Source organism: Electrona antarctica (genome assembly GCF_951216825.1).
Source record: "Electrona antarctica genome assembly, chromosome: 5".
Lineage (NCBI taxonomy): Eukaryota > Metazoa > Chordata > Actinopteri > Myctophiformes > Myctophidae > Electrona > Electrona antarctica.
The window spans coordinates 13,255,081-13,268,475 of record NC_136810.1 but is presented as its reverse complement, the minus strand read 5'-3'; the positions used below and the strand labels follow the sequence as shown (position 1 = coordinate 13,268,475).

Sequence of the window (13,395 nt, the reverse complement as noted above, 5' to 3'; positions counted from 1 at the left end):
CTTTATTTATGTTTGTCCACAAGCTTCCTCCAAACAGTAAATAGTACAAGCACAATGACATGTAGGACTATGCATTGAAGCAATAACACTGGTCTTTGAATTATCTTGGTAAAAGTTATCTGAACTTTTCACCTCAAACATGGCACTGTGGTCTGAAAATCGTTCTCAAATAACGGTCAATTCAAGAAGTTGTTATGGCCCTCCACATCTTCAGCCAGTACGTCGCACAGAAAATAGCCCATCCATAAACTCACAACGCATGCGATGTGAAGCGGTGTGAGCTTGTAGATTGGCTATGTGAATGCTTTTGGTTAGACATACCATTGGTCCGATATCTCAAACCCTCACCCTAACCCTAACCTCCCACGGGGCAGCACACCTAAACCTAACCTTAACCCTCTCCCAACCCTTAACGCACCCCTCACCAACCTTAATCCGGTCGTTTTAACACACCCCTCACCAACCTTAATCCGGTCGTTTTAACGCACCCCTTACTAACCTTAATCCAGTCGGACCAATACTATGTCTAACAATACTATGTCTAACCAAAGTATGACTCCCAAACCGGCGCGCAACTGTCAGGCTTTTAGTAATTAGTAACTTATGCAACCAAGTTGATGAGTCTCTTTTGGGACAGTCCATTGATCAGAGAAAGGTGGGACAAAGTCTCACAGTATTGGGCATAGCCTGGAATGTTTAACTTATATAATCCATTTTGTCTGATTGATCGTGTGTTCGTGTCCTCTTCCAATACGATACTTTGTCAGTATTTCTGTTGTTCACTCTTCCTGATAATTTGAGTGCATTGACTAGCTTGTTTTTTTTATTACGCTGTCATGCAATTCATTCACCAGTGTAAGGTGATTATTACTTCTTTTCAAGGGGTGTTTTCTTATGAAGTGTAGAGTAGACAATCACCAACAAGTACATGGACAGTACAGGACTGTAGCTGAGTGCGCAGTCGGAAGGTCACTGGTTCTGCTCAGCTATCGAAGGAACTGTAAAACACCTAACGGCTCCCCCAGAGCTCTCATCTGAACAAGCCTTCTGTCTCGTGATGATGTGATGATACAGTATTCCTTTTGTTTTTAATCACTGAGGAAAGCAACTTTGTTTACAGTTGATTTACATGATAATGTGTCCTTTCTGTTAAAGGGGCATTCCACTCATTTTCAACATTTTACTATGTCATTAATGTACCTTAGAGCTGTTCTGTTCTAAGGTATATTCTAAGGTATATTAATGAGTAAAATGTTGAAAATGGGTGGTTTTCCCCTTTAAGTGAACTCTGTTGTTCGATTTGTTTCTCCTTGTCTGTTTTGACAGAATAGAATCTGAATAAATGCAGCGATACATAATCCAAAGGTGGCTTCTCAACCCAGGCTTATCAGCAACACTTTTGTTTGCCTAAAGCCAAAGGTCGTCTCCATAGTGTGACATGTTGCTTGCCAGCAAGAACCCATCTTCAAGTGCTGTAAGCCTGAAGCACAGCTCTTGTCGGCGAGCAACATTGCCATGCAATTAGGCTGACCTCCCTTAGTTATGTTGCACAATAATATATGTCAGTGCAGGAGATGGTCGTTGGAGACGGGTACTCATCAAACTAAAAGAAACCATGTGATTTCAACATAAAGACACTGCAATACAGTACATTGGGTTTTATAGTTTCTACTCAGTTGAAAACAGTGTTCAGCTTGTTTCAAAAGTGAATAAAACTCATGTCTGTCCTGGGACATAGCTGTCTGTCTTTCCTCCCTTCAAAATGCACCAACTCTAAGGAACGATACAAAGGCCAGCTATGTATAAAGACCTTCACACACAACATTCTAAATGTGTCCACGTTTATTTTGTGTCACTTTTTTAAATTTTGATTATGGGTGCAACTACTGATTATTATATTGACTACTTTTAAGATGAATCTGATTTTATTTTATTAATTGATATAGCAATAAATCAATTGCCTGGGGTTACACATAGCCAAGCCCATTTGAGAAACACTGCAGTAGGGTGTTGATGACAGCAAGGCTGGCCCACTGAGAATAATATGCCTTGCTTTCTTTATCCACTCCAGATACTGTTTCCAACAGTAGTGTTGGAAGAAATACTCAAACAATTTGTACAAAAGTAAAAGTAAACAACAACGTCGTATGCACACCTGATCAGCTCAGAGACAGTTGCGGGGTGCCTAGGCAATAGAGAATACAAGAAAATGACCTGCACACTGTCTACTAGCCTGGCGCGGCCAGACTCATAGCGAGGGTTCACTGATGTTTCCGCCAGTCTGGCCGCGCCAGGCTAACTGTCTACACCTGCAGGACAACTTTATTTATAGTAGCAACACAGATACTGTATAAAAAACAACAACCGATCACAGTAACCCTTGTTGATGAGGATGAGGCGCAATAGGTGGTGATCCCATCCCCTTAATACCTTTAACATCTCCGTAATACCTCTATAGGGGCACTAGCCGCTCCCATGCCCAGCTTTGAGGGTTTGTGTGAACCTGAGGGGCGTGTCATGGGATCTTTAAATTATTTGATTTTATACTGCGGTGCCCAGATAGGCCTACACAATTTTTGAGTGGTGTAAACCACTCCTACAACTGGCTTTGTTAGTTTACGTGTCTGTTCGTACCAAAAAATGAGCATGGTTGCTATGGTCACCCAGTTCACACGGGTGTGATTTCATTACGTCAGACATTACGTCAGACCACAGCTGATCAGTCTATATAAGACCCTACACCACTCAGTTCACACGGGAGTGATTTTTTGTTTATGCTCCAAAATGACTAGATATACAGGTTTTGTATTAATTTCTAACCGTAGAAATTTTAGACCTTAATTGTCGAATGTTTAAGCATTCTAATCTAGCTCTGGTCCATAGCGTTAGGAGGACTGGACCAGAGCTATTACATTCTATAATTCATGTATACTTTACTTTACTAGACCATTTTTTTAATATTTAATTTTATACTGAGGTGCCCAGATATAGCCTGGTTAATAAACCAGACCGAATCAGCCGTTGGCAAAAAAAAGTTGCCTACCAGCGGATTTCGGTCTGGCGAGGCTCAGTAGCACGCCTCTTTCCTACAATCGAGAACAGGTCGGACCAATCGGGACACGGTATGCAATATGGGCGGGCTTTGGTACAGTGACGTTCAATGCTTGAGACTTTTGACTGACAGTAGCTCTGACCAATTGCGTCAAAGAGAAAATGTTCCCCGGGAAATGAAATCCAAGTGGAGCCAGCCCAGACTGATATACCGCGACAGTGTTGTGTGATATTAGTCTGGCTTATTAGCCAGGCTAGCCCAGATAGGCCTTTGTTGTTGTTGTTTTGAGGGGCCTATACAGGTTTAATGTTTGTTTGTAGTTCAATGTTTGTTTTAAAAACGCCATTGACAATGAAGGGAAAATTTACGTCATATTGTCTCTTTATTGTTAATGGCATTTAATGTTTGTGTTGGCACCGTTTGTTTTACATCACCTAATCAACATGACGGGTGTGATTTTTTTAATACATACATCGTCTATTCTGGATCTGTCTGGAGGTCCTCCTTTTCAGATGGGATTCCATGAAAACGATGCATGCATCAGGCTGGTCCAGCGGGGTGGGCGGGGCTTGGGGAGGAGGACGCGCAGCGCGTCAAGGTGACGGTAGCCTCGGAGACCGCGGCGCAGGCGGTGATTGAAGTTGAACGCGTCGTTCGCTGGACACGGAGCTGTTTGTTTACATATTTTATTAGATAACATAACATAATATTAGTTACATAGGCTATATTATACATGTTCAGGACCGCAGGACCGGGGAGTCCTCTGACTTTATAGTCTTGGATACGTTGCTGTCTGATGTGCGCGTAATTTTGGATCCACACACACGAGAGAGCGTATTTGACAGGTTTGGTTTGAACTTGTCTTCCATCAATGGTTTCGATGTTGGAGCGGTCAGTGCCTCACAGAGCCATGGACGCGGACGACTTCAGGAGGGTCGCCTTCCGCAAGAAACATCGAGATGTAGGAGAGATCAGCAGTGACACGGAGGAACACGAACACGACTCCTCAGGTGGGTGAGAGAGGAATGCAATGTACTGTCATGTAAATGTAGGGTCGCCTTGCGGCCATGCACTCGCCAGCCGCCAGGACCCCAACATTTGGCTGGGGACCCCTGGCTGGAAGTTGAATCCCTTCACACTGGGGGTCCCCGGGCCCCCAGTGTGTGTGTGTGTGTGTGTGTGTGTGTGTGTGTGTGTGTGTGTGTGTGGGGGGGGGGGTTCACACGTAATTTGTCCTCCCTTTATTTCTCTATTAACTTTTTGTAAAGTTAAAATAATCTGTCTGGAGAGTGCAACATGCGATCGAGAAGAGACTTGGAAGGAGCTAGGCTACTAGGTATCAAGTATTCTCAGATGACGAGACTATTTACAGCCACTCTTTTCTTAGTCATACTGTAAACTGTAAACATGTGTTGTTGTCATAGTGTAGTTGTGAAAGCATGGACTGACCAGACGAACACACCTATGGCCATGTTTACACACTGCTGCTGCTGTGCAGTGCAGGTATGAAGGCTGCAAAGACAGACAAGCTCCAACCTGTTGTATAACAACCACCTCCTACAACAGTGTCTAGGCCTCATTCCCCTCAGGGCATGATTTATTTACAGTAGAAAAACATTCCTAGGGTACTTCTACATACCATAGCAGGTCTTGATTGCATAATGACAGGTGTTGTCTGACTGATTCAAAAATATTTTCACGTCATAGATCCCCAATAAATTGATGTATTTTGGTCATGACCTGGCACTGGGTCTCATTTGAAAAGGTTTAGTTATGTAAATCGGTTATTTGTCGAATAGCTGAAAAATAAATTGGGGGCTTAATCTTTGAACTGTTCCTCATTTTGCCGGGCCCTTCTTGGAGGTCCCCAGACCCCACTTTTTACACCTAATGTTGTATGCCATGCTTCAACTTCTAAGTTGTGACTACTATAGCTTCACAGATGAAATCTCCTTGCCCTTAACTTATCCTTGTGGTCTAACTCAACTTCAAAGACCTGACATAAATAATTTTACAGTATGTTGTCATTCTAGACAGTCAGCCAGGCAGCTGTAACAGATCGTTGGCCCAGGTGGCAGGTTCTCATGTTGGAAGAATATGCAGTATAATACACCTCCAAGACCAGGATCCATCCAGATTCATGTCAACAACCCGGCAGGGACCAGCATTCTGTCTGGGCTTGCTCAGAAGGAAAAAAAAGTCTTGGATCTGGATCTCTCATAGAGCCAGGTCTTATCTTAGATTAAGGCGTGCTTGTGCAATCATAAACCTACAGGATTCTGTTCCTGCAGACTTGCTGTTAACTCTGTTCATTGATTAAACGTCATACTACATTAACCATGTGTAGATAAGACCTCTGTTAGTCACCAATGAGCAATGGCAAATGTGCTGTCTGTCACTGACCGTTACACTTGTGGTTGTGTGAATAAGCTCATAACATATCGCACTGACGCATTTGATTTTGTGTTAAGGTGGGAAAAGGAGGGGACCAACCAAGGGGGCTGCCTTTTCTGAACAGGTAGAGATAAGAGGTTGCCTGGGAAACAGAAGGTTCCCGGTGCGTGTGTTGAATGTACTTGAGCAAGGCACTTAACCCCTGCTCCCTGCCGCTGCCCACATAGCTCCCACTTGCTGCTGCAAAGAACACATTTCACTGTATGTGAACATTACATTTTATATCGACGAAGAAATGGCCCTAAGGACCAGGGAACCAAATGATTATGATTATAATTAGTATAGAGCCCTGGTCATCCGGCAGTGATTGACTTAAGTAAAAGTATCAAAAGTATCAATACCTGATACCACAATGTAGAAATACTCTGTTGCAATGTACTTACTTTACACCACTGCATCCCGGTCAACAAAGTATATAGTGTCTGTGGCAAAATGAGTGCTTAGAATCACGGGGAAGCACCTCTTTAGGGATTACTCGTGCTATTCAACATGTTGCACAACCTCAGCTCTGTTATACCTGGTAGTAGTAGTGTCATATATGTTAGTTTGAACCCAGGTACAGACAAGGAGACAGACAGAGTTGCAGTATTAGAATATAGATTTAATGATATACTTCAGGTAAAGTTCAGGAGCAGAGCAGAGTGTACAGATGGCAGACAGAGGCAGGTTAGGCAAGCTTCCAATTTCCAGGTCCAGGGTGGTAGGAGGTACTGCAAACACAGGAGAGAGATGTAAGTATTCAGGATAACACACAGAGTGATAAGTTGCTGCTAGCCCGAGTGGAACATGACTGACTACTGACTAGGTCCAGGTAGACTGAAGATCTGGCAGGGGTGTGACGGGTAGGACCAGGCTTTATAGCTTTATAGCTAGTAGATTGGTTACTTTCACAATTTGTGTACACCACCATTGTCTGAGTTAAAGGCATAGTATTATGTAACTTTGCCCTGTGTTTACATAGCCTACTGAAAATACATGTTTTTTCCAATAATTTCCTCTATGCTATCGGCCACTAGAGTTGTGTGGTCGTGTTTACTTGCAGAAACACATGTCGACTCATTGATATAAAAATTAAAAAACCTGGTAATAAATTATTCAATTAACCGAAATGAGCAAGATATAGTCGGTTATTGGTTTCAACATATTTTCAGTTAATTGTCCCGTTCTACAAGACGTGTATACATTTCTAGAGGAACCATTCATAGTGGAACACAGGATGAGAAGTGACCGTAATGCGAGGTCTTCTTGAACTCCTTGTTTTTTTTCCCGGCTTTCGCCTTTTTATTTTATATTTTTATAGAGAGACAGACAGTAGGCTGACAGGAAATGGGGGAGAGAGATGGGGGAGTGACATGCAGTAAAGGCCGCCGGGATCGGGAGTCGAACCCGCGGCACACTGCCAGACTCGGACTACCGGCCAAGGTGCCTGGACCACTGAGCCACGGCCCAGGCCTGAACTCCTTGTTAAACACTCCTTCATTTGCCGATGGGTTCTCGGATTGACCACTCTCTAAAACCAACCTGTCCTGAGTTGCACTGTACTTTGTTTTTTTTTCTACCCCAAATCTCTTTGCCGGAAATTGCCGATCTACAAGCTTACAAATGCATGTTGACGTTCCTCCCAGAGTAGGGATGCTAGAGCTCCAGTATGTTACGCTCCAGTGAGTACTCTAATAGGGAAGGATGCTTCTGTTGTTGTTTCACAGTCCACAGATTCCAGACAGAAAGAGAGAGAGATGTGTTGTCTAAAGACATGAGCACAGCTATGCAGCCACAATACGAAATGCTGCATCATTAAATGTACTATTGAACCGTGTCACATGGAAGGAATGCGCAATCATCTGTGATTCTGTGGTATGTAAAATCAAGTTGGTCAACCTTTACTTTCATGTACAGTATGTGACTTATGGGTTGCTCCCCTCATTCTCTCACACACTCACGCACACACACACACACGCGCGCGCGCGCGCGCGCGCGCGCACACACACACACACACACACACACACACACACACACACACACACACACACACACACACACACACACACACACACACACACTCCGACCGCGGTTCAACTAAAGTTCACTTTTATTTTACTCATTTATTGTTTTAGGCTATTTATTACAAAAGTGGCATGACAGAATTATGTAATATTGTGTACAATTGACATCGTGTGAGAGGAACACTCGGTGACATGAGTAAACATTTGTTATTAATTGAATTAATGGATAGGATTTGCATTTTGCACATAATACCAACAATTCATAGATTGTTATGTAGGATATGACTGCGGTAATTTATTCAGTCTCAATAAGTCACAGAAGAACTGATTAGCCATAACATGATCACACTGGCAGAAGATTAATACAGAAGATTTAGTGGTTTGATAGATGTAGACCTGATGATGATCTAAACAAATTGAATTGAAAATGGTGGACCCTGATGTAAACATGTCTTGTGCTTTTCATGGTTTTGTCCACAAAATAGCAGTTTTTGTGTTGACTTAAAATGTTCAATCAATCAATCAATCAATCATCAGTCTAAAGAGTATAATAGAAAAAACTATAATCTGCACATTGTAACTTTACACACTATAGGATGCCAGATCTGCAATGACCTGGCATCTGTAACATGCTATCTAAATTACATTTTAGCCTTTGCATAAGGCTATGGCTATGGGCTAAGGAGTCTGAAGAGGTCTTCAGACTACGGTGGAAGATTGGGACTGAGTCTGCAGTTCTATCTGCAATGGGGAGTTTGTTCCACAGTTTTGGAGCAAGATGGAGAAGAGTCTGGGATGTGTGGAGTATTGTCCCGGGATGTTTTAGGGAAGGTTCTGACAGCTTCCCTGTGTTAGCTGATCTGAGTGAGCGGGAGGGGTTGTATGGTTGGATCAGGTATGGCACAGTGCCATACCTTTTGGTTCTTTTGTAAAAACATCAGTGTTTTGTTTTGTAAATGTGCTACTCACTGGGTGAGCTTGAGCTAGCTTTGATTGCCTCTCCCGCCACAACAACACATAATCATTAAACATGACAATACTGCATGGCTAATTCATAAAGCTACCCTGTTGCTCTAGTGTTTACGCCTCCCCTCTGTTAAGCTGACTGATGATGGTGTTTTAATTTGTATGGGGCAAAGAGCTCGGGGCCTAGCAGGATTTGTGCTGGGTGGTTTGTTTGTGGGACTTGGGTTGTGCGTCATGTAACAATGGAGGCGATTGTGTGCAGCGGTGGCCCGCTAAGGGAAGCGAGCGGCAGTGGAACTGCATGAATCGGTGGCTCTGTGGTCTGCTAGCATTCTGTTGTTTCTATTGTTCGCTGCACAGGCCACTGATCCTGAACTGAACCCTCGCAGTCCCCTCCATGCTGGCATCACCTCACTTCTGTCACAAAATACTGGATTCGTAGCTAGGGGTGGACATAGTTCTGGTCCATAGCTCTAATGCCGTTGCATTTAGATGACCGATGACTTCCGGGCCTCACATAAATGCAGACCAGCCTCTCGTCTTTAGCGTAAATAAAAATAACGTTTTTGCTACTGACCAATACAAAGGCGGGTTGTGTCATTAGAAAGCCTACTTTCCTTAGTGGAAGCACTCTGAGCCCCCAACCACACGTATAAAAGGTACTTTTTGGCCAAAAAGGCATTTGTTTCACTGCGCCCTCTACCAATATTGCCAAGAGAAAACCATCATAGAGAATATTTTTCCTCCAGTGAAACAAAATCCCAAAAAGTACCTTTTATACGTGTGGTGGGGGGCTCAGAATGCTTCCACGAAGGAAAGTAGGCTTTCTAATGACACAACCCGCCATTGTATTGGTGAGTAGCAAAAAACGTTATTTTTATTTACGCTAAAGAAGAGAGGCTGGTCTGCATTTATGCGCGCCCCGGAAGTCATCGGTAACATAGCTCTAAATGCAACGGCATTAGAGCTATGGACCAGAGCTAGGGTGGACAGTAACAAAGTAAATTGACATAGTTAATACAGCTTTTAAGTATCTGTCTGTACTTTATTTGAGCATTACTTTTGTTATTTTGTGACTTTGTAAATTTGTGATTTTCACTTGACTACTTTTCAAATACAAAAAAATACTGTATGGAGTTCCCCCGGGACCCAAAAATACGTTATGAATTAACCGCATAAAATAGCAGATCTACAAGCTTACAGCACTTTGCAATGCAAGGATTTTTTTATATTGTTTGATTTGTTGATATTAAAGAAAATATACTTTGTATCTTATACTTTTGAAGACTTATTTAACACATTGTGTGCCCACACAACACTTTCAAAATAGTAACCCAGGGTGCCCACTTTTTACATAAATTTTTTTTGACATTAAAAATAAAAACCAAGACGTCCACAGACATAGCGGGATTTCCCAGGACGTCTGTGGACGTCTTGGGCTCACAACCTGTTAAATATTGTTATTGCGACTGTAGGTCGCATTTACTATGAAAACCTGCATCTCCCGTCCCTCCGTCAGTTAGTCACCCCACGCCTCCATATATGGTCACGCCTCGTGACATCACACCTCCATATATGGTCTTGGTCACGCCTTGTGACATCACACCTCCATATATTGTCAGGCCTCGTGATATCACGCCTCCATAATATATGGTCACAACTCGTGACCTCACGCCTGGTGACACGTCACGCCACCATATATGGCCATCTCCATATATGAAGATTGCGACACTGTCAGTGTCACGATCTAGGTGATGATCCAGTCTTCTCCATGTATGGTTATCCAGGGTTAGATGAGGTCAGTGACACTGACCTCATCTAACCCTGGATAACCATACATGGAGAAGACTGGATCATCACCTAGATCAGGGGTTCTCAAATAGCATATAGCATGTATTTTCGCAATAGCGAAAATAGTACTGTAAATAAGTACTGAAACCAGATGTAAGGTTTATGCATGCACTATGTGTAAACTATGTGTAAACTATCATGTAAACTCTTAATTTCCATTTTCCAGCCATTCAGTTGCCAATTTAAATTTTTTATATTTTGGGGACCCCCCCAACATAATTTGGCGACCCCAAATTTCGAGACCTATGGGTTGAGAACCCCTGACCTAGATCTGCATATATGGAGCCTCTCATCTGACCTCAAACCCTTAGCTCTCTATATGGAGCTGACCTGTTGATCTGACCTCATCAAACCCTGTACACTCAAGACACGCTCCATATATGGCCAGTACAGAATTCATTCCAGGCATATAATATGTTGATCTGACCCCCCATGCCAAAGCACCAGGGCTCGCCCAGCAGTCTGCCGTCACCCATGCGGATGCGTGCATGCGAACTTTAGGGCGAGGTCGCTTCTCGCCCCATCAAGTACTATGACTAAAGTACAAATTTGATTGAGCAACTTTCACTTTTATTTTCAGTATACTGTACCAACCAGGAGTTGAGTACCACTGCTCATAGCCTAGGGCAGCGTTAAAGTTACATTATGACAGTTTATTGGAAATGGTATTAATCCATTACTGTAAATCATCATACCACATTTAATAATAAGTTCATAAATCCATAAACCCATAAATCCATTTTAAGAGCCAAAGCCAGTGCCCGGCCTCTTCAGAACTCCAATTCTGAAATGTCTCATTGGAAAGTATTTCCTCTGTCCTCTGAGGTTATGCACAAGTTTACCCAGTATATTCAACACCATGTAAGAAACTTAAAGAAAGTGAAGAAACACAACTAGCACACCAGTATGCCGAGGCCCTGAACACAGGCAAACATTATCCAATAGGACCATCCAAGGTTTTATTATCTGAGTAGCCTTTCTGCATTATTTTTCCTCTGGTAGAAAAGACGCATGAACAGTCATGACTTTAGAGAATATAATGCAATATTCTTCCTCGAATGCATGGAATTCCTAAAAAAAAAAAAGAACCAAAAAATCTGTTTTCTTGAAATCTGGAAGACTTTTGCTTTAAAGTGATTGATGTGTTAAATACTGTAGCTTTATATTCTGATAGCATTCATTGCTATAGACTAGACTCGAGTGTTTGTTCGGTAAGAAGTCTCTCCAGCTATTTAGCAGAATGGGATCCCAGTAGTATACAGTATTTGTAACACAAAATGCTTGGCTCACCTGAAAACGTATTTTCTGTTTACTAAAGGGCTGGAGAAACAACTCTTTACTTAGTAAGCATTACATAATCTATTGAATCAATAGTTTACCTGAAGCTGCCCTATAAATACATGCAGTATTTCAGGTTTCTGGTTGAAGCTATAGGCTACTAGGCTAGTTTATGTTGCAAGCCAAAACCAGTGTTGTGTTTTTTCCTTTGATATCAGACGGAGGGTTATTGGTCTAGGGATGGAAAGAGATTGTTTGGAGGTTACACCAATGAATTTGGCCATATGCCCCTATTTATTTTGTGCCAGGGACCCCCATAAGAAGAGATTTGTTAAAAGAACAGCAGAAATATAAAATAGGGTTAAAGTGTTCAAACTGTCATTTTGCTGGGGACCCTGAATGACCCTTGGTAGTCTAACTCTAAACTAGTGATCTAGGGATATACAATGTTTTATTTTGTCGCATGTCTGTAGTGTATCCATTCCCCATGGATTAAAGTTGTCAGTCGCCACAACTGATTTCAGTCATTTATTTTTACAAGAATAAAGATTATGAGAATAATAGAATCAGAAGCATCTTCCATAAAACCCTAATGGTCTTTGATATTGATAAAAGCAAAGATTGTCTCTGAAATCTCTTCAGCTGGTTTGATGAAACCTAAACATAATTTTGTGATGCAAGTAGAGCATCACAATAATTTGAATCACTTTATCCATTTATACAGTATGTTGTTTACTATTGAAAAAAATAGTAGATCTACAAGCTGCTGTTTTTGAAAAGTTTTAAAAAATACATTGAAAATGTTTTGAAAATGTTTAATGATTTTGAATGTTCTTAACATCAATCTTCTCTTCTGGGGGTCCCTGCACAACACATTATTCGGGTGTTCCTCAGTGTCTGGTATAGAGATGTCTCAAACCACTGACACACACACACACACACACACACACACACACACACACACACACACACACACACACACACACACACACACACACACACACACACACACACACACACACCTTGTGTATTCCCTCTGGACAGTATTTTATCATTGTGGGTGTGTGCTGCTTTGCTCAACAGGAAATGGGTAATATCTCTCAGCATTCCTCACTACACAGGCCTCCTACACAGGCTATCTAATCTGTTCAACACACAAACTAACATACAGTACAGAGTACACACACGTGTGTCTACGCACGCACATGCACAATCATGCACATGACATGCACATGTGCAATTGTGCATACAAGCAAATGTTTCGAGGCCTCATTTAAACGGAGAACGCAATACTTCACAAATTCCTCTAGGTGGCAGTAAAGGGTAAGACATTTTCAACCATCCACCTTTATAGTATTTGTGGTTCTAAATTGTGTTAAAAATGTAGTATGTATATGTATATGTATATCATGTTAACTTAATGTAACTGAGAGAGTGTACAAAAATAATGTATCTACCGGTAAATGGACCCTAACAGGTCCATTTGGATCAATTTGTTCACTCAGGGTTACAGCCCATATAAGGGTCCATTTGGTTCATTTTGCTGGGGACCCCCTAGTACCCACTCAAGGACCCCTGGGGGTCCCCGGACCCAAATTAGAGAAGCACAGTGTTTCAGATGAAAGTCTGGGGAGTTTTAAGAGATGGTGTTCTGTTGATCAGATTGTAGGCAGACTGGCAGAGAGGAGAGGGGTCTAGTGCAAGAGAGCCACACTCTCTCACTTTGGGATTTGGGTTTTGGTTACGTTTGTTTTCATATTGTCGCTGTCGAGCTAAAAGGTTGAATCTGTT

General features: G+C 42.2%; 1 protein-coding gene across 3 annotated transcripts in view; it reads left to right on the top strand.

The window, feature by feature from the left end:
• Positions 1-3,669: 3,669 nt before the first annotated feature.
• The window catches only part of LOC306923277 (FYVE, RhoGEF and PH domain-containing protein 4-like), a 93,076-nt gene continuing 83,350 nt past the window's right edge, over positions 3,670-13,395 (top strand). For all 3 annotated transcript variants that reach the window (XM_079501316.1, XM_079501315.1, XM_079501314.1), the window contains exon 1: positions 3,670-4,062. In XM_079501316.1, coding sequence (XP_079357442.1) covers positions 3,924-4,062 — 139 coding nt within the window. In that variant the 5' untranslated portion in view covers positions 3,670-3,923. The remainder of the gene's footprint in view (positions 4,063-13,395) is intronic.